Genomic DNA, 22140 nt, shown 5'->3' on the forward strand with positions numbered 1-22140 from the left:
GTTTACATGTTAAAAAATGGTTTGAGCGATGGAGGATACCGTATGTGTGCGAAGGATTGGTCGGTAATTTCAATACAATTGAATCTCGATCGATCTTATACCGACAATTTTATCTTGCATTGTTGACATGAAGACGAAAATAAACTTCCAAAAACAAAAAAACAACATCTGCCGATAGATCTTGATCTAAGTTCGTGCCAATATGCATTGCAAAAGTAAAAGAAGAGTCCGTATATGGAGCTTTTGCGAAGCATTCATCACACGCGAAGCCGGTTTCAATCCATTTTAATGTATATAATGTACAAAACCACCAAGCATGTGAATAGCGCGCGATGGCCGAGAGGTCTGAGGCGCTTACTTTAGATACATCACCTTTTGTACGCATGAGTTCGAATCCCGTCTTCGACAAAATTGTTAATTATTTTTTATTTTTTATTTTTTAGTCTATTTTTTTTCGGCATATAAAAGTATTAATGACTGCTTTAATATTCGAGAAATAGTTGTTTTCATACGCTCTCGGGAAGGTTACAATTGGGCTATTCCCCTCGGCAAGCCTCGGGGAATAGCACAATTCTAACCTTCCCTTGAGCGTAATAAAACAACTATTTCTGTCAAAGCAGTCATTAATACTATATTATTAAGGTAGGAAGGTTATTAAGGTAGGAAGGTTATTATTATTGAATAATTCAAAATCATATATTTGGATTCAAAGGTTAAACTAAGTATTTTGCTTTTCAGAGAAAAAAAAAATGCTCTTGAAAATGAGGCTTACATGTATAACTTGAAAGAAAACAGCCACGATAAAAACGGAAACTGTGCTTATGATAAAAACGGAAACTGTGCTTCTGATAAAGTGATCTGGATGGGAATAACATGATATACACGTATATGTTGAATTATTATTTGGCACAATAGACGAAACAAAACCAGATTTCATGTATACTACAAGTACTCCCTTCTTTTTTTCTTCTTGTAAGCATGGACATATAATTAAAGAGCGTTTTACACGAGTCTGTTTTGTAGAAACTTTGAAGCTGGGTTAACGACTGTCTAATTGGTTTTCTTCATTTCTGCCACGTCAAAGACTCTAAAAGTGTAGTTATCTTCCCAAAATAGATCTCATTACTGATCATGCGGGTGTGCGTTTCTCCCTTTCTCACTCCCTCCCTACCTCTCAAAATCTGTCTAATGGGGAGCATTCACAAACTGGCACTGGTTTCATAGCCATAGAAAATAGTATTTTTAAAGAAGTTTATTTGGAATGTTGTCTTCTTATTAAACTCACCCATAAATTGAAGTTCAGGGCCCACATTCATAACACCTTTCTAAGCTACAGTGGTTATCAAAGAAGCCTGAAGCACATAGTTACTTGACAACTAGGCTTCATAAAGTTTTATGAATGAGCCCAGTGCTTGTTCTAAACAGCTGTCTTAAAACAGGTGATTATTAAAGTACCAGTACATGTAGTTCTATGGCACTTCATTTGAAAAACACAGATTGACCATTTTTTCAAACTAGTCCTGTATTTACAATACATGTATAAAGAATTGTAATTTTCCAAAATTATGTTTAAAACATGTTAAAGTCCCATCTGTTCGAATTGTGTGTGAGTAAGTTTTTTCTATCATGGAAAAAAGGCTTATAAAATGCATCTTCGGCTGTGCAGTTGTTATTTGAATGTAGTTGAAACATAGTACAATCATAAACTTATCATGTACATAGCTCCAGTGAAAAAAAAAGTAGAAAAAAAATTCCACTCTTGGGGTAGGTGAGGAATAAATTTGTAGCATGAATTTCCACTTGACCTCTAACCTTTCCCAATCACAAGAATGTCATGAACGTGACAGTTCACAATGGAATGCTCAAAATTATTTTTCCATTATTCCACCTTCAAATAAAGGCGGCATTCATTGCAGCAGCATGGAAAGAACTTCACAGTAACAAAGCTTTGTTTCTTTTTTCCTTCAAAAAATGCTAATAAAATAATCATGAAACCTACCGTACATCCTAGGAGTAGGACAAAGGAGAAATTGTTGAAGACTAAATAATATTGTAGATTTATTGCACTATTTTCTGAGCAATAAACTAAACAAATTAAGCAATATTTACATTCCGTTCAATTTAGCACATATGTATCATTTTGCAGTCAGATTGTTTCAACAACAATTAGACATTTAACATCTTCACTTAATTGCTTATTATGATGCCCACACCTATTCTATGAAATGTATTCAAGGACTTCATAATTGAAAAGAGACTGCTATCAGGGCTATGATAACAACAATTACAAATATCCACTAATGCCATTATTTTTGTATTAAATGTACTTCTATGACATAACCAAGTTACCTACTATAGAGATAGCTCAGCAGTAAAAAATAGTAACTTCAATATAATAGATAACGCCTTTAGGAAGCATCCTCTTATTCAATATTGCACAGAAAAAATATCATAACCGCCTCTCTAGGAGAGCAAGAAAGCAGGATGCAAATCGCAAGCGACGCAATGGGAGCACAAGCATAGATACTATGAAATCCAAAGCTTTCATCTTTATTACACTGCTAATGCAATTTAGGAATTCAATTACGGGTTTTCCCTTCCTAACGAAGACCGCGATGTCAACATCCCCAAGAGAGTCCGTGCACAGCTATCATTGCGTTAACAACATAGCAATATTTATGCTCACTCAGTCCCGCATGTGCATGTTCATGTATGGACTTTTCAAATTATTCCACTTTGCTTTTATACAGGGGAGAGAGAATCACTGCATGTACTTTGGTGTAATGGAATGCAATGTTTGAGGAAGCTTTCACGTCAAATATATCGACCAGGGTAGACAGACGCAGAGTTCCTTGGGAATACAATTCCTGTCCTACCGATTATTTATTCCTTTTTAGAGTCATCCTTTCTCTCTTTCAGTTCTTTTACTGTCTAGTAAGGTACCTGTACAAAACAGTCTGAATTAATTCTGCACAATGCTTCAACATCCTTCTTCAATGTACAGGTAAAAAGAAAACAAAAGCCCTTATACATGTACATTAAAATCTTTTATATTTTCTGTTATCAAGGAGATTTCAAAATTTATAAAAAGTCTAAAATACTTGATTTTTTTGCTTTTGAATATATTTTATTTTAAGGCTACAAATTGCTCTCCATAATTTTAAGTTTAACTTAGAGTTAAGTTCGACTTAGGATCTTTGTGAAACACCCCCAGAAGTTCTAGCATACTAAATCGAAAGATCAAACTTGTGGGGAATATTATAATGCAGTAGCTAATGGGTTTTATAGTAACAATGCATAAATACATACACATCTGCATGAACTCAATCAAGGCTTCATCCCTACAGGGGGTTGAAAGAAAATATGAAAAAGAAAAACACCCTGACACATGCTGTATCACTTGTCTCTGGTGAAAGAATCCTAGAGCTCCCTCATCAAGAAAGATGAAAGAGAAAAGCTGGTTAGAGGATCATAACAATTAAAGATTGATGCCCTGGGTGTACATGTTCATCACAATGAAAGCAGGGCAATTGAAAGAGAGAGTGCATGCCTAATCTTAATCTTTTGTCGGTTGTATGTGCAAGAGGCCTTTAAAAAAAAAATTTTTTAAAAGCAGACCGTAGATTTCAAGATTTTGGGGTAGGTCGCAAAGGGCAATACAACATTTTTATTTTTTTTTGGCGTAACAGAATGTTTGAACTAAAAGACTATGTGTACAACAACTAAATGGCTTACTGCATCCTATAAGCTCTGTATACTGACACAGCTAGCTAGAGACTGACGGAAAGCGTCAAATTAGAGTCTGCTCGTACAGACTACAGTGTGGGTGGGCGCGATGCTACAGTGCCAAGAAAACCTGTGGGCCTGAACTTTTTACTGATGTTTCTGCTCTTATACAATCGATCAACTGCGCAGGCACAATCAAATAAACAAGATGCGGTTTCTATCTATGTGAACAATTCAATATTAAACAGATTTGGAAGAATACAAATGAATATGTTAAATTAGATAGATTCATGGAAAATACAATAGGCATGCAAGTTATTAAAGGTAAAGACCAGTATTGGAAACGCCCCAATTTCAAAAAATGAAATGGAAGCTCTCATTACCAATCATGTGAAAGAATATGTTTTGACTAATACATGATGATACAAAATTTGCCGGGAAACCGCCTACTAATTCATATATTTGGTAAATTTGTTTCTCTCATGGTCTGTGAGAGATATAGGGTAGTCCCATATACATCTTTCTGTGTATAGTGCTTGTATTAAACTTTACGAAGAATGTGCCAAATTTCTTATCATTTTGATGATTCCAGAACCTTGCAGATGCTAGATGCTAGATGATCAACCTTTTCTGATCGATTCCACAACGTTTCTTTCACAATGCAATCGCATGACCATAACTGGTCTTTACCTTCAACTGAATAGTTGATCGAATGTTGAAATATAGCACTGTTGTTTGTCTCATGCTCAGTTACATCTCTCCCAGGTGATCTTAAATGGTAAGATGATATTAAACCTCAAAATAAAAGCTTGTTGACAACTTTTTGGTGAACATTTGGATCAATGAATGTGACTCAGGTGACTGGTTACACATACATGTAGGTCAGTCTGAATTATGTTCTTCAAAAATCTCAAAATGTCAAAATGGCTCTAGGGAAGAATTCTATGAGACTTCTCCATGGAAGATCCCACTTTTGCAAGAAAATCTATTTTTCAAAAGAGCTCCAGTGAACACAATGTAAAACTCGTTTGTATGAAAGGTAGCGCTTGATAGATTTTCAGTAAACGAGTCATAATAACTCATATATCCACCGACATCCATAGGTCACACAAGGTATTAGAAGGCTGAATGAATTATCAATTCGCAGTATTCAGCCTAGATTAGTCACTGGATTATTGTGCAATGTACAATGGTTTGGGTTTAGGAAGGTTCCAAAGTAATCCCGGGTGACAGGACGGAAATAGCACAAAGTATATATATCATTGTAGTGCTGCTTTCAGTTTCAGGTCAAACTGTGATCATAAATAGCAACTACAGTGTAAGCCCATTTAATCATTTGTAGAACATTTCGCTATTCGTTGCACTGGATAATCTTACTGCGAACTACAATGTACATGTACATTATACCTGATGCATCTACATGTAGTCAAGCTCATTGAACAGAAACAGAGCTACGATCTGGAAGTTTATTTTGCTTTTTAATTTTCAGTGAATGTACAGTCAAACTTGTCTACTAAGACTTTCCAAGGTAAACCGAAAAATGGAGCTTTTCAGACAGATAAGACATTTCTTTTTAAAGGGAAACATACAAGTATGTACATTACATGCAGGAGACCACTACTATTGAACTAATGAGAAATAGAGAGGTGACAACTTAGATAGGTTTGACTGTACTCATCACTCTGTGTAAATTCTAAAGGATTCTGCACAAAAACAATTCATCATTATTTGATTTTTAATTTGTTATACTTAAAATCCTCTTCCCCAACACAAAAAAAGAGAAGAAACAGAAACTTGTAGTTCAATCACGTAAATGTCAAGAGCCTTTTGCGTCCAGACAATGGCCCCAGTTCGGTTGAAGACCCCTTGACCCCTCCCTCCCTAGGCCTGTCCTCATCAGCTCGAGATTACCAAATAGCCCGCTATTTATGATTTGGGAAATAATCCCAAAGTTACAAATCGCGTCTTCATCAGCTCGAGATTTGGCCTTGAAACTCGAGCTCAAGATATTTTGCTCAGCGTTAGTGCGAGTCTTCGGGCTGGTGAAGCTCTTCGGACAAAAAGCGTGATATTTTGCAAACTATCGCAAGATATCTTGGGATGATTATCTCGACCAAATATCCCGCTAATTGCAACCTCGGGCTGATGAAGACGCAAATTAACTGGATAATTTGCGATTGGGATAGTTCAAATAGCGGGATAATTTGGCAAACTCGAACTGATGAGGACAGGCCTCCTGTGTGCAGATCCGGAAATTCAATGTTTATGCATAACGAATGTGGCTTTTTAGGGAGGAAGCAGATAGCCTTGTTTACACTCGCAGTCTCTGACAGGTAGGAGGCGAGAACCCTGTTTACACACACGCCAGGATCGATTCTGGAGATAACTGGTAAACCTCATCCTGCACCCACGCTTCCTCCTGCCTTCCCCTGAAAGGTGCATCCCAGAGTGCCCAAACATCACTTTAAGTTATGCTCGACTGTCACTTTCAGTGAAACCACTGTCAAAGCTCTGTTAAAGGGACACCCGAGCATTATGGACGTAGAACTGTATGCACCGTGCCTCATCGATTATGATTGTGGTCCATGCATTCTAGCCTGAATCCTGAATAAATCAAATTCTTAAATCCTCTCGCAATGTATTCAAAGAATAAATATATTAATTGAACTTCAACAGTTTATGGACAATTTCATGATCAGGAGCACTTTTCAATGTAATCTGTGAAAACTGAATTTGGTAAACAAAATAATGAGGGGAAGTTTGGTATCTGCAAATAGGCAAAATAGAAAAGTAAATCTCTTGGCCTACAGGTAATTTAATGTACATTAGTCCTTGTCATACTGACTAAAAGAATATGGATGTGCATGTACATGTAGCCTACTACACAGTGGCTACATTATTGCGTTTTCTGATGTGGATAATGAATGCTTTGCTGTATCAAATTACTACTACATGTATTCATGTATGATGTAGGCCAACATATCCATGTATACATGTAGGGCCTGCAAAATTAAACATTAAGGCCCGAATTCACAAAGGAGGTTTGTCGACAAACCTTGGTTTTCGTACGTCATATGACGCGTTTTATGCGTTTTTTACAAACCTGGTTTGTAAAGAACAAAAGGAGGTTTGGCGAAACAAAAGGAGGTTTGAGCTCAAACCTTGCTTTGTGAATTCGGGCCTAAGGGTTTTCACAAATGTAATTACACTCAATTTGATTGAGAAAGAAGAAAAAACCTAATTTGGTCTAGAAGCCAAGCTTATCCCTTGAACTTGAAGCCAGTGGGCCTTTCATTTCCATGAATAAGTTGACACGTCTTAAAGACATTGTCTGCTATCTTTACCCACACAGTATTAAACGATTGGCAGGAGTTATAACTTCTGAAATGCATTTAAATTATTAAAGATAAGCTTTGTTTCGACAACTTAGCTTCTTCTGGACTAGCTTGGTGACAGATACTTCAATCAGCCTTTCCAAATAATTGAATTTCTGTCATTAATCAAGATTTTACATTTATTGAGTGTTGCTGGGTCAGGTATACCTTAGACAAGCTTCTGAGGCTATGAGGAGTAACATTTATCAAGAAAGCATGCTTCTCATTGAAGAGAAATATGTATTTATTTTGAGCTACCGGTAATGTGAATTGCAAATAAAACTTTTTTTTTTAAAAGAAATATACAATATGTACAGTAAAGCAAGCTTAAACATAATGAAAATAGGCTAACAAAGAAAAAAAAAACAATTCCACAGTAGTACACTTTACATGTAGGAAGTAAATCAATGTGTAGCCTAATTCAGCTCTCACAGCACAGAAAAAGAAATCCTGACATTTCTACCAATTGTGACTTTTACAAAGCTACTATCATGAACAATCATCGCTTCCAGATTTAGGTTTTCAAATTAAATTGCCTATGAAGTTCACACATCTATCAAAATTGTGATTCTGAATCACAAGATATTGCTCCTAAATTGGTGTCCTTACCGCGGTAGCTCTCCATATATAGGGTGAAGGATCTTTAAATAACAACAAAGTAAAAAACAAATAACAGGAAGTTATTTTACTCATTTCTGGTCATGATTATCAGAATTTCCTGATAGATATCGAATTTCCTGTGCTATATTGGTGAATTTTTGTCATAACTATCAGAAGAATATTTTGAAGTTGTTTTTCTCTGAAATGAAAGACAACAAAAATTCTAAGACTAGTAAAATAAAAATTAAGAGCCAAATTTATTTCAGAAATTGATAATAGAAAATTCTGACATTACTCTCCTCGTTCAGTTGCTTGTGGTTTATATACAGTCTATATACATGAAGCCTAGTTAAAAAATATTGAATGGGGGGGGCAGACTTAAGAGATGGGGCACCCATGTGTCCTACATGTAGGTGCCTGTTAGTGTCAGGCCCTGACACATCTCAAACAAACAGTACTGCTGTAAACTATTTCCAATTGAAGAAAAAAAAACGTGTTAATATTTTTGACATTAGCATCAAGAAGAAGGCTATCGCTATCAGATTAGGGTGAAGTGCAAATTATCCAAGAATACCTCCATAATTCTTGCATTCAGTTCGGGTCAGCGAGACACTAGGTCGAGTCAGCCTACAATAAATATTGACATAGCAATATCATAACCATGTCTAGAGTAAGTAAACATATTTTTGTCATCTTGTTCATTTACTTTGCACTTTGTACATCCTGTTCTTGGCAATTTTCTGGGCTGACGAATGATTTTATAATGACATTTTCAGTCTGTCATAACACTTCCAGGAACTTGTGTCTGCGGATTTGCACTTACATGTACACGTAACCTCTTTAATACATTTTGCCATGTTTCCCTGACTCATATGTTTAATGAGAAACGCGCATTCCAATTTCATTCTAGAGAAAAATGCCACATATTTTTCTCGCTACTCTGCCATGAAAAAAAAAACATTTATCAATTTGTTTGACTGATATCATTCCTTTGCACTGTTAAAATGTTCAAAGTCTACTTGGTAAATTTTTGTGAGGAGCTCATTTTTCGTTATTACCAGAAACTCAAACTCGCTTTTTCACATACATGCCCCCTCTTTGGACTTGTAGCCTGGAAGGTGTATGGGGTTCGACATCCAAAAAGATGCCCAAATCTTTTTAATCTCCATTATTACTGTACAAGGACAGTTTTTTGACAACCTAGTTTTCAATTAGGACACTGCATTTAGATAGCCCTTGCTATGAGCCTGTCCCTATCCCCCCCCCCCCCCTTCACCACTCAATTATTTGTTTCAAAGCTTACCATTGCGGCTGACATCCAGCTCCAAGAGATTCATGAAATTGCCAATCTCCGCTGGCAGTCTCTCAAGTTCATTGTCGCTGAGTCCAAGGATGCGAAGATTGGTCAAGCGGAAAAAATGCTGCAAGATAAACACAAAGAGAGAATCTAATTGAATTGACTTGACTAGGTTATTTTGCATTTTAATAGCATAATAAAAAATTCTTGAATTGAGACACTTTTGCCATCACATGAATTTATAAGTAAAGATACACCAAATAAAGGACCAAATACTTGCCAATTCTAGGTATGCCTATGGTACATTGAAGAATGAATGTGCGAAAACAAGGAGAGAAATCTTGTCATCATCATCTAATTTCTAATATTACTTGGCCGTTATTAAACCCGTTATCATTCTTAGGTAGTATTTTTCTCTTTAATGATAATGTCTTCAGTCATTCACATCAAGACGCATGATCATCAGAAATACGAGCCCCATGCTCACCACCTGGCGCCCTCCTGGTAAATCTCATCACTGCCGAGCCACTTCACTTATCAACCATATCAACTCTCACGCCTCAACGGGCCGCAATACCCTTCCATCTTTCTCTCTTTCATAATCGCCCAAATTTAATATCAACCGTATTCCGATCTCCCCTGAAATTGCGCCTTTGCGAAATGCAGAAGCGTAAAGTAGCCTGTAGAACCATCACATGGGATTCTTAACTTTCCCATGTAGTATGTTGATGCAGTGCAGGTTTTGACGCTTCTGAAGTTTGGGTAATGAACCTACTTTTTCAAGAGAACTGGCTCTAAAGTAATTTGGGTGTACAATGATAAGGAATTTGGAAACAATCTCACTGAAAAAAGACTTGCTAGAAATTAGATTCCCAGAAGAAAAAAACATACTTGTACAGTATACGAGGCTGTCTATCAGTATTAGGGCTTGACAAGTTGGCACCGACGGGGCACATAACATGTACATTGTATCTCTACATGTACTGAGAGCCCTCAATTATAATTCTGGACCCTACAACAACAACAAAAAATTGAACCAAGGGCCATACTCACATACATGTACAAGTCTACAGGGCATAAAAACAACGAAATTATGTGCATTGTATACCCCTTTGAAGGGGTTTTAGTGTTTTCATATCTCAAGAACGAAAAGTGGACTGGTTGAATTAGGGCTTTTGTTGAATGCTTTTCGATGTAATCTTCAATATGTCAGTCTCAAGAAACATAAATTGGGCAAATCAACTTTTCACAAATATTGTATACTTATAAAATTACAAAACTTGGTAAGGGTATGAATAACTTAATTGTTGACTGTGCATGTACAAAAAATAAAAATTGCAGTCCATCCTCATGAAAAAGGAGTTTAATAATAATTAGTATCGAGTCTTATGCACTAATGCACACAAACATGTATGAGACCATACTATTAGAATGCTTGACAAGCAGTTGAGACACCAAGTTACAAATGCATTACATGATTACATACACGTACATGTTTATGTTTTACCTTGGGAATTTCCTGTATTTGTTTGCTGAATATAGAATATATACATGTAAAATGTAATCTTTAAAAGATGTACCGGTAGATAGATTCCAAGGGAAACAAAAAAAATGTGTTCTTTGTAAATTGTAGACAGGTGGTCACTATAGCAGGTTTGATTACCTTCAGGCTTCATGCTAATTTGTAAGTACTAGGCGCGTCGTCATCAGCTCGAGATTGCCAAATAGCCCGCTATTTGTGTTTCGGGAAATAATCCAGAAGTTACAAATCGCGTCTTCATCAGCTCGAGATTCGACCTCGAAACTTGAAACTCGACCTTGAGAAATTCAAATTAGCTTGAGATATTTTGCTCAGCGTTAGCGCATAGTGCGAGTCTTCAGTCTGGTGAAGACGCACCGGACAAATAGCTGGATATTTTGCCAAATAATGGGATATTTTGCAAACTATCCCTAGATATCTTGGGATGACAATCCCGACCAAATATCCCGCTAATTGCTACTTTGGTCTGATGAAGACGCAAATTAGCTGGATAGTTTGCGATTAGGATAGTTCAAATAGGTGGATATTTGGCAATCTCGAGATAGTGATGACAGGTCTACTGCACTTGAAATAAAGTGGTGACCTTGATGCCATGCAAAATGTAATTATTTAGAAAGCCTGAAGCCTGAATTTCAGACATTCATTTACAATTTCACATACAGCCTGCATTTTTGTATATTTATAAAGTTGAAGGCGGACATCTCTTTTCAAAATTTCCATATTGCAACAGATTGTCCATCCTTTGCAGTTTCATTGCATTTGAAAATTTCCTTTCAATTTATCATATGACTATGATAATATGCATGGATACATACATGTACCAACTCAATGATTTACTAACACATCCAAATTAAATGCATACATATGTACATGTACACTGTACAAGTACATTTCAAACAAAAGTGATTTCCCAAGCATTTCCAACATAGCAGCATGTATGCAGACAAGAGTCTAAGTACCATAGTTCATTCATTAATAACGGTTAACTGGTCATTTACATGTAGTTCCCCAGGAAAGGAACATCCATAAATTTGGATGTATTAGAAAACCAGTCTTTTTGATCTAATGCATTCTGTACATGAACATGTAAATAAAAATTACAAATATCTGGGTTTTTTAAGTTGTTACAGCTTATGGTACAGCTTGAATTTCTATGCATGGACACTACTATAGGATTTATTACTCTGATCGCGATTTTCTACCGACGTACGTACAGGAATAGCAATTAGCATTGTAAACACCCAAGTTGAGTTCAGAAATGACATTTCTAAATTCCTTCCCCATTCCTGAGTATTGTTTGGGGTCGCCAACATGGAACAGTGCACATCAATGATTCAAAAGAAAGGAAATAGCATAGACATAACCGGTGTCAAGGGTCATTAGCTCATCAAAGCAATTGCAACATTTGTAAGTTAGTCTTTAAATACAGCTTTTATTCCTGATTTCATCCTGATGTACATGTGTACCGGTATGTTTAAAAAGTGCCTTCAGTAATGCTACATATACATTATCTTAAATTTTCACATGATTGGATAGCAGAGGCTTCTTTTTGTGGTCTGGTTCCAACCACAAATTCTCATTGGTCTTGTGCTGATAGTACAAGCAGTCCAACAAACGACAAGCCTACAATGTATGCTTTCTAGGCCTCAAGTGGAGCCTACATGTAAATGTAGTACATGCGTACAATCATCAGCCTGAAAGTTTAACTTGTGCCGTTACAATGACTGTAGACTATTTTTTCAATTTTCCTTTATACAGTATGCAATTCCACAATTTCCCACAAGTATGTAGTGATGTTTTACTCTTTATTGCTTCAAGTACATTTCTTATACCTTCTATTCGCTCATTTTCAGATTTTTGATATTCATAAAATTCAAATTGCGATCCTGATGTATTACGTGAAGCATAATTTAGCACCTCTTAATATAATAAATTTATTTCAGTATAATAATGATACTATCAATATAATACATGTTCCCAATCTAAATTCCATTTTCCATTAGCACTAAATCAATCAACTCTTATTGCATTTAAATCTGCTGGTCCTCGAATATATGGAATTCCCTCCCTTCTGATATAATCTCCAGCACTATGTTACTTCATATAAAACCAAACTCAAACGTTCAAAAATAACTACCTATGCCAAATAAACATGTAATTTCATCTCTCCTCCCTACGTTTTCTTATTTCACCTTTTCCTATTTCCCATTAACTTTATGTGTTTCGATGGGTTTTTTTTTAACTAAGTTTGTTTTGCATCTCATGTTTATTCTATATATTTCTTTATGTATTGGGGGCCCCATTTTAAATCAAGCCTTGGCTTTAAGAGGCACCCTGACTATTTACGCTGTATCAGTAATGTTCACACACGCATGATTTGTATACCGTTTTTTATTTTAAATGGTTTAATAAAACGAATTGAATTGAATCAAATGTACAGGGTGTACATGTACATGTAATTTTATACCATACATTTGTAAACAACCCCTCATAGGCTCATACCAATAAGGGAAATCCTACTCATCAGATAGAAGATCAGGACACACGACACAGATTTCAGCTGTAGCTCCACCATCGATACACCATCGCCAGACAATTTTTAATTGAATGTACACCTACATTTGTACATGTATTTCGACATCCAGGCCCGTGCCTCCCGAGAGAGAAAACAGGTTGCTTTTATCGAAGAAGTGGGGTACCAGGTAGCGCTGCAATTGCAGTTTTGATTTTAAATGGTTTAATAAAACAAATTGAATTGAATCAAATGTACAGGACTACATGGTGTACATGTACATGTAATTTTATACCATATATTTGTAGACAACCCCTCATACCAATGAGGGAAATCCTTCTCATCGGATAGAAGATGAGGACACACGACACAGATTTCAGCGGTAGACCCACCATCGATACACCATCGCCAGACAAATTTTAATTGAATGTACACCTACATTTGTACATGTATTTCGACATCCAGGCCCGTGCCTCCCGAGAGAGAAAACAGGTTGCTTTTTCTCGAAACAGTGGGGTACCAGGTTGCGCTGCAATTGCAACGACAGCCGAAAGGCAAGTGTACAAACTGATGAGGACAAGCTATGATTTCCCTTGGATCGCAACCAATAGGGATGGGGTGTCAGGCAAACCTGAAACTCCAATCAAATAATGTTCCGAGGGTACGTTGCGAACCATGGGGATCATGCATGCATACATGTTCTTCAGCTTGAACGCCTACAGGCTTTTGGGGAACAAATTCTTCCATTTCAAATCGTTGGCTGAAGGCCCGACTTGGTGGCACGGTGATAAAATGTGGGGGTGAAGAAAGGGCATCGATCTGAACTGGCGTGTACGGCTGTACGCTCACACTTGTGGCAAGAAATGCATGGTTGAAAATAATGCATTTTAGTTGGCCTCATTGGCAGGCCCATGCAATTAGTCAATCATGAGTGCATATACTTGTACATGTACGTGACGTACGCCTATACAATTCTAAGGAGTGGTAAAATCCAACAACATGTTAGCCAAATAATACATATGAAAATTTAATGTAGATATTATGCAGAATCAGAAACCAAGGAAAAAGTATGATAAATCGACATGTATTCTTAGCACTACATATATTTCTTATCTTTTTCTATGATTATATGAGGCTTCAATGCTAAATACATACCGGTACTAAATTAAATGTATGCTATTAATAAGAACTACATGTACAGGTACTTTAATATGCTTTAAATTGACAGAGATGAAGAGAAACAAATGAAACTCAAGTAGAATTGACCAACAGGATTCAAGAGGGCGGTAACAACACTTCAAAAACAGAATTTCCACGGGGGGTATTTTAAGAACCGATAGACGAGTTCAATATGACTCACAAAAAGTCCAATGTCTACATTGTGTAATGTATGTACATGTATTGTACATTAGTTTTACGTAATACAAGTGAGACTAGCAATACATGTATATATAGAAAGAATATTATGGCGACAGTTTTATGATATATTGGTCATGTTCAGTCGATACAGCATGATATAATTAGTCATTCTTTGTTTGCTATTATTACATGCAGCTAATAATCATTTATTGAAGCCTACAAGTTTCAGTTCTACTTTGCTTCTTCGTAATAACCCAATTTTACCAGAAGGCGTACGTGAGAAGTACACGTACATGTACATGTACATGTACTGTAAGCACATATTTTTTTATACAACAGTTGTGATACAATGTACATGTACTGTACACATGTATTTTGACAAAATCTTAAATTTGAGGAAAAACACACTCTAGCAGGGGAGGTGCATGGACCATATTGTTCTGAAATGATGAATATTTGGCAATCTCATATACGACGGATTGTCTTGCATTTCCTTTAAAAGTACATTTGTATTTTGCACTTTATATTACACATGCATGTACATTATAGCACGGTAAACAAGTACTTTCACTTTACATGTAAAAAATCTCCCTTCTCACACCACGCAAATATCAATTTTTACAGAGTGATTGATTAGTGAGTCACAAACGGTCAATTCATCATCTCCAGTATACACCCACAGACACTATATCCTGATTACAAATACATTCACATATTTCTTTGATTATGAAAACAAATGTCCATATGTTTAAGCCATTCTGCTTTTACTGAGCACATAGCAATTCAAATATACCGTCCTTGTTTTCACGAAGTGACGGTAGTGAGGAAAATCGTAACGCAAAGTGAATGCAATTTTTTTTCACTACCGTCACTTCGTGAAAACAGCGACGATACATGTACCGTGACTCTAATACCCCATTCACAGTGGTTTTGAAATTTGTAGCGGCGTTGTAGCGGAGCGGCGACACCGCCATAACACCGCTACAAATGCATTCACAGTAGAAAAGTTATCCCGCTGCAGCAGCGGGATAAATATCATGTACCCATTCACGCTGCAGCGGGTGATTTTTATTACCTCCGTAACAAACACGTGTATGCATGGCTCATGACCCGCGAGTGACCCCGATATGACCGGAAATACTTCAGCGCGGGGTTTTCGATTGCTTGAAATTGCGCGCGCTAGCTGTACTTTTTAAAAAAACTAGCATTTTTATTGCTTCCAGTCAGAATATTTTAATTTTTTGAAGTGTGAAATATTTTTATTTGGATAATTATAATATCTACATAATAATAAAATCATTTTGAATCCACTGGTTACTTTATTTCTATTTCACTTTATGTTCCCCATTGCTGGAGAAAAGAGGTCAGTGATAGGTAAGTAAACAAATCACACGTGTTTGTCGCGGTGTTATAGCGGAGAGCCTTCACACTGAGTAAACACCGCGACAGCAGCGGGACTGTCCCGCTGCTGTAGCTAGGCGAACCTAGCGATAGTTTGTCGCGGCGTTATCGCGAGGCGGTGTTATCCCGCGATAGTTTATAACGGGTCCGAGCCTTCACACTGAAGACAACACCGCGACAGCAGCGGGACAGTCCCGCTGCTGTCGCGGTGTTTTAGGCCACTGTGAATGGGGTATAAGGGGAAAAACAATAAAACAGGAAAAAATGTACTGGATATTAAAGGTACATGTAGTTGGAAAACTTTGGTTTGCTTGTTGCAGTACCGGTATGATAATGAGGTGACTGTTGTCTTTAATGGGGAAAATAGTTCAATGTAGCAAAAAATTTGAGAAAAAAGAAAAAATGCAGAGTAACCCTGAGTCATTTCCTGACTATGAAGCTGTGTATGATTGAGAAAATAATGTTTTCAATACCATCACATTAGATTTGCATGTGCAACCAGACTGGCAGGTCTTTATCAGCTAAAGACAGCTTCGTGTACAATATGCGTAATATTAAAGTCTGCACTGCCAATATTTGTTTCTCGATTCAATGTAGGCATAATGCATTATGTGCATCATATATGCTGAGCACATACATGTAAGAAGCCGTAAGCCGGAAGGAGGAGGCCCTTATTTTTTTTTCTTTCAAAATGGCCACTCAGTACTTTTCCCCTGACAGTCGGGCTGTTTTTTAAGATGGCCACCAGCATTTGTTTGTTTGTTTTTAATCAGAAATAGATTATTTTTGCAGTAAGTTTTTCATGTTTTTTTTTCTTTAAAAAAATAATTATAAAAAAAAAAACATTTGAAAAAAGGAGGCGGCCCCCCAAAAGGAACCGGGCGGGAACGCTGAACATGATTTTTTTTTTTAGATGGCCTATGTACATGATTACATTTACATGTATAAAATCTACAATTTTTTAATCATCTGCTGACAGCCATGAGGGATGCATACAGTACATGTACTTTCAAACTGAGTCAAACACCCTTCTTCTGACTCTGAAATGCATTTCCATCATGGAACTGGATTCCATAACGAAGCATCTGGGTGGTTGTGTCATACTTGTGTGTGCAAACGGCAATTTTGTCCCAAGTGTAATAAATGCACACAGAACAAATTGAACTCAAATAGGCTACAAATCAGCACACACTGTTCATCATCTCATATTTTTGACATGTTATGGAATGCCTGGGGGATGTGTACACATTTTAACTGTCTGTCTGCATTGTAGCATCCATCTACAAGGACATGTACATATACATGTACATGACAATTGGCCTCTTCACACACAGCTAAAATTCTATAAACATGATTAGTATAAACGTGTTTGAAACGTGTTTAAACTAATCACGAGTCTTTCACACACAGAAATTTCGTTGCGATCGTTCATAGTTTCGTGATTAACTACTGCTCGTAAAATGCGCAGTAGTGCCATTGTGCATTGAAGGTCATGTCATATCAATCAAAGCGCACGCTCCATCCAGTTTAAACACGTTTAAACACGAATTTCCTTTCACACACAAAATGTCAAGCTCTCTAGATACGAACTTCGTATCTGCAGCCTGCTTTGAGGGGCGTATGCATCGCGACTTCGTATCTATCCCAACATCGTATAAACAATGTTCACACTGGGAAATTTTGTCTATAAACATGTTTAAAACTGTTGAGTGATTCTAATCATCTCTAGATACGATGAATTTTAGCTGTGTGTGAAAAGGCTGAATGTCCTTTTACTGGTATGTACATGTACATTAGGTACATACATACATGTACAGTGTGCACATCATGAAATCATTCCGTTTTCACATCAAGGCCGGCTACATGTATTAATGTATGCGCAAAGAATATGATTGGGGGAGGGGCCCCATCTACATGTGTATCTCAGTGTTGTGATCAATTCAAATCGATGGCCAAATCTCATCTTCAGTTTTATATCCAAGACTGAATTTATCACCTATGATTTGGGGTTGTTTATTGACCTTATAAAGTTATTTACAAGCAATTATGCTGAGATTGATCTGTCCAGCATGTAGGCCTACATATTTTACTACATCTTGTACAGTACTACATGTACATGTAGCTCAGCTGGACACAAATTTGTCTTCAAATGTATACTGTACACCTACACACTCACTTGACAGCTGGTGTTAACACACAAATCAATTTCATGTCTTACATACATGTATATACATGTATGTACATCCCCATACTTCAACTTGCACTAGAACTTGATGGGACTAAAAACATTCAAATACATGTACATACAACATGTAACATATTATTGACCTAAAGATTATAATCTTCATTTTTAAACGATTTTACAATAGATGGGGAGACTCTCTATTTACAGTGATTTCTTCCTCTTTCTACAGGTGCAATGAACATGTACACTATGTACACCCATGCACCTGTTGTGTGAGTATTATGATGTGAAGTTGGTTTCAGTTCTGAGGCAATAATGGTCAAAATGGCTGGCAGAACTCTTTTAGTATCATCTGGATAAACTTGCAAATGTTCAATTTATGGCTTACAAGTATGTGGAGCAGCCAACAGCTTTCTGTTTTGATAAGTTAACACGATTACGGCCTAGGTACATAGTATGTACAGTTCAGTAATGTATGACTACCTGTACTGTGTACAGTATGTACATTGTAAGACCAGCAGTACAAGTATCACCACTATAGGAAGTACTGCTGATTTTCACAGCTTTGGCACTATACAAGGTCAGCAAAGGTCACCAGTCACAGAGCAGAGAAAATTACCCTCAATATGACGCACTTGTAAGGAATCCAAGATCATATGGGAAGGTTGAATTCGCACAATTTCACATTTTCAAGGAATTGAGAAGTCGAGATACACATGTAAACAAATGAACCCATTGCCAATGGGGGCTGGGTGGTCCATGTATTAAAGCTAAAGACCAGTTTTGGAAACGCCCCCCTCTCAAAAAATGAGATGGAAGCTCTTATTACCAATCATGTGAAAGAATATGTTTTGACTAATACATGATAGAAAAATTGCCGGGAAACCGCCTACTAATTGGTATATTTGGTAAATTAGTTTATCTATTGGGATCAAATAGATAATACGCACGTGTCACGCACGTGTCACGCACGTGTGCATAGTCCCATATACATCTTTCTGTGTACAGTGCTTGTAACTTTACGAAGACTGGGCTAAATTTCTTATCATTTTGATGAACTTACAGTATATGCTAGATGATCAACCTTTTCTGATCGATTCCACAATGTTTCTTTCACAATGCAATCGCATGACCAGAACTGGTCTTTATCTTTAAGCCTACAGTATGTAAGTAAGAGAATTCAGTAGCCACTAGCCAATGGGTTAACTTTGAGAGCTGTCACATTTTATGAATTCATCTATAATCTACAGGTTACTCCTCTGTTTTCAGCTTGAATTTAGAGTGTGGTTTGAGCATAGAACCAGCATGGAACCCCACATACATGTACAATACAGAAGAAACAGAACACAAAAACAGTTAGTGGTCGGGCCCCCGCATCTCCCCACAGACAAATGGGGAGACGTATCGAACCTGACAGGACATTTGTACAAGGTGCATGCACTCGCATGGATAGTACACATTCATGTATCCATTGGAATTCATGTGACTGCGAGACAGACTTGATTCCACACACACTTGTATCCTCTCCTATGATACGGGACAGGAACTGAAGGCTAATTCAATTATTACACACATCAAAGGGCAAGTCGCTGTGACTATTTGCTTGCTTGCTTGCAGACACATACAAACCTGTATGTACTATGTACCCTTCCAATCAATCACACTACAGTACATGTACATCACGTACAATGTACACAGAATCTGAAGTTTGTAATAACATTTATGGTTAGACTAAAAGCATGAAAAGCATGTCAGGCTGACGTTACCTGAAGATTTGTTTGAACCCATTGACTATGGAAACCAGATACACTGTACTAGATAGTCAACAGGATAAGAATCCTGTGCTTGAAGACTAGAACATTACTTTCCCTTGCATATGTACAGTAGATACAGTACCATTTCTCATCATTCGTGTACGTCATTCGTGTACGTCATTCGTAAGAGAAAAATCTCCTATGATTAGATTGAATAATACAGTGCTGAATTCCAGATTTGTACATAAATGGGGATGCCAGGATTGACAAAGAGCAATGCTATTTCAATTAATTTGTTTTAATCACTACTTCAATCTGTTTAAAAGATACGATTCCAAACAATGATTTTATTATCTTTTAATGGAAAACTTTAGGAAGGCCCAAAAAGGTGAATTGCCCTTAAATTTCAAGAGTGGGTATATTGCTGAAAAATAAGGTTTAAATGTAAATAACCCTCTCACAATCCTCCCTACCTCCCTTCCCCCCCCCCCCCCCTTTGTCAGCCACATGTACATGGCTGACGAAGGGGGGGGGGGACAGCTTTTGGCTGTAAATTAAATGCCTTAGAAGTCTATCTCTCTTCAAAGAACCTCCATTTTTAGGATTCATTTGCACACTTATTTGTGCTTTTTGTTGTCTTTCTATTTCTTAGAAAATTAGACAACCTGTTTTGGATACAGATGGTTGGGGTTTTTCCAATGGTTATAACCTTGTGGATTACTGAATACTGAAGCAATGCAATCAACAATTTCATAAATCATTTACCAATTAATAAGACATTCTTGATAAAGTAAAGTCATTTCTCATTTTCTCACAACCAAATTATCAGATTCACGATGGTAAATGTTCCACTCTATGACACAAAAATATTTTCATCATGAATGAAACCCTTCTTTGCCAGCTGCTTTGGCCTTTGCAGTTCCCAATAACCACACATTCAATACAGGCAATAGGCAAATAGACACTGGGCACGTTGTACGCAGCTTTAAATTAGTCTACAAAATAATCTTACCAAGACAAATTCATGCCAAAATTTGCATCTTGTAATATTTTTGTATGCAAAAGTGAACACAATAACTACCGTATTCAAGAAAATCCAAACGCAAACCACTTAACCACTCACAGTCACAATCACTAGATCTATGTCGACCGACACGAATAAAAAATAACGAGTGCATGTTTTCGATCTTGTGCGAGAGCCGAGGCTCAAATAAAATTAAAAACATAACTGCCAGCTAATGGAAAATTATAATAAAAATCTTGAATTAGTCACTGATTAATGTATATTGGTATTGACCAAATCGAAAGGTTTTTTCATTGACGACTTGAGCTGAGAATTTCAGTCTTGATAAAAAAAAAAAAATCTTTTTTTTTTTTTTAATGAACAAATGAGTTTGAAAATTCAATGAAATCGGACATTATAACTTATTCAAAGAATAAACTTTGTCATCAGCACCTAGAATTGCTTGAAATCCAATATTTGAATTATTTCCGACGATAATTATGGACAGGTTCTTACTCTGGGTAAATCTCTGATTTGATTAGCGTCCAATCGCAGCTCCTCCAGAGTACGTGCATAGCGGTACACATCGTCCGGTACTCCCGGCAGGTTGCAATGTCTCTTGTCGATGTATTCGACGTGCCTGTTGCAGGCCCGAAATAGCGGGATACACTTGAACATGGCGATCTAAAATCCTCCTCCGTCCGATTGTATATCCACAGACGAAGTCAGCATGTGGATTATATCCGAAAATGAGGAAAATCCACGGCTGCAAAGGGCAAATACAACTGTGTGTTTCGCCCAGTTTCCGTAGTTTTTTCCGCGATATGTGAAGATCCAGTAAAAGCTAATTCGCTCTTGCAAAGATGTCCGCCCAAGTGACGTCACAGGCAGCCGCCCATCGAACTGTTAACATGGAAGGATCAGTGCAGCGAAAGCACATCGACTCTGTCGGGAGCATACAACGCCATCTTGTTGCTCCCATAAGTCAAGGAATCCTGCCCATTTATATGGGGTTTTTTAATCATAATGTTTGCCAGTTGCCACCCATTTGAAAAATGTTTCATTATTCAACAAGCTCAGTTCAAGCTAGCACTTGTATGTTATGTTTCAGAATTTCTTCTAGCCATATAAATTCAAATTTTATTTGATCAATTAAGGCATATGGTTTCTCAACAGAACCTGTACATAGAGACCACCTTGCTATAAAGACCACTTTTCTTCTGACCCTTGGCCTTTAGCGGTCTTCATATACAGGTTTCGATGTACAATTATCCCAGGGGGGATACTCAGATTTGGTTTGGACGGGGTGTGCCACTCAAACCTCGAAACCCATACCCATTATTAGAGGTCATTATGTGTCATTTTTCTCTAAAAAAAGACCCATTTTTA

General features: G+C 37.1%; 1 protein-coding gene across 18 annotated transcripts in view; it reads right to left on the reverse strand.

Moving 5' to 3' along the window:
* The window catches only part of LOC574871 (protein scribble homolog), a 121056-nt gene extending 99416 nt beyond the window's left edge, over positions 1–21640 (reverse strand). For 13 of the 18 annotated variants that reach the window (XM_030974591.1, XM_030974594.1, XM_030974597.1 and 10 more), the window contains exons 1-2: positions 21268–21640; positions 9004–9121 (exon numbers count right to left, since the gene is read on the reverse strand). In XM_030974591.1, the coding sequence (XP_030830451.1) occupies positions 9004–9121; positions 21268–21429 (280 nt within the window). In that variant the 5' untranslated portion in view covers positions 21430–21640. The remainder of the gene's footprint in view (positions 1–9003; positions 9122–21267) is intronic. The other 5 variants (XM_030974603.1, XM_030974602.1, XM_030974601.1 and 2 more) reach the window with 2 other exon arrangements.
* Between the last annotated feature and the right edge of the window lie 500 nt (positions 21641–22140).

Source organism: Strongylocentrotus purpuratus, unplaced genomic scaffold, assembly GCF_000002235.5.
Source record: "Strongylocentrotus purpuratus isolate Spur 01 unplaced genomic scaffold, Spur_5.0 spur5_scaffold_7, whole genome shotgun sequence".
Taxonomy (NCBI): domain Eukaryota; kingdom Metazoa; phylum Echinodermata; class Echinoidea; order Camarodonta; family Strongylocentrotidae; genus Strongylocentrotus; species Strongylocentrotus purpuratus.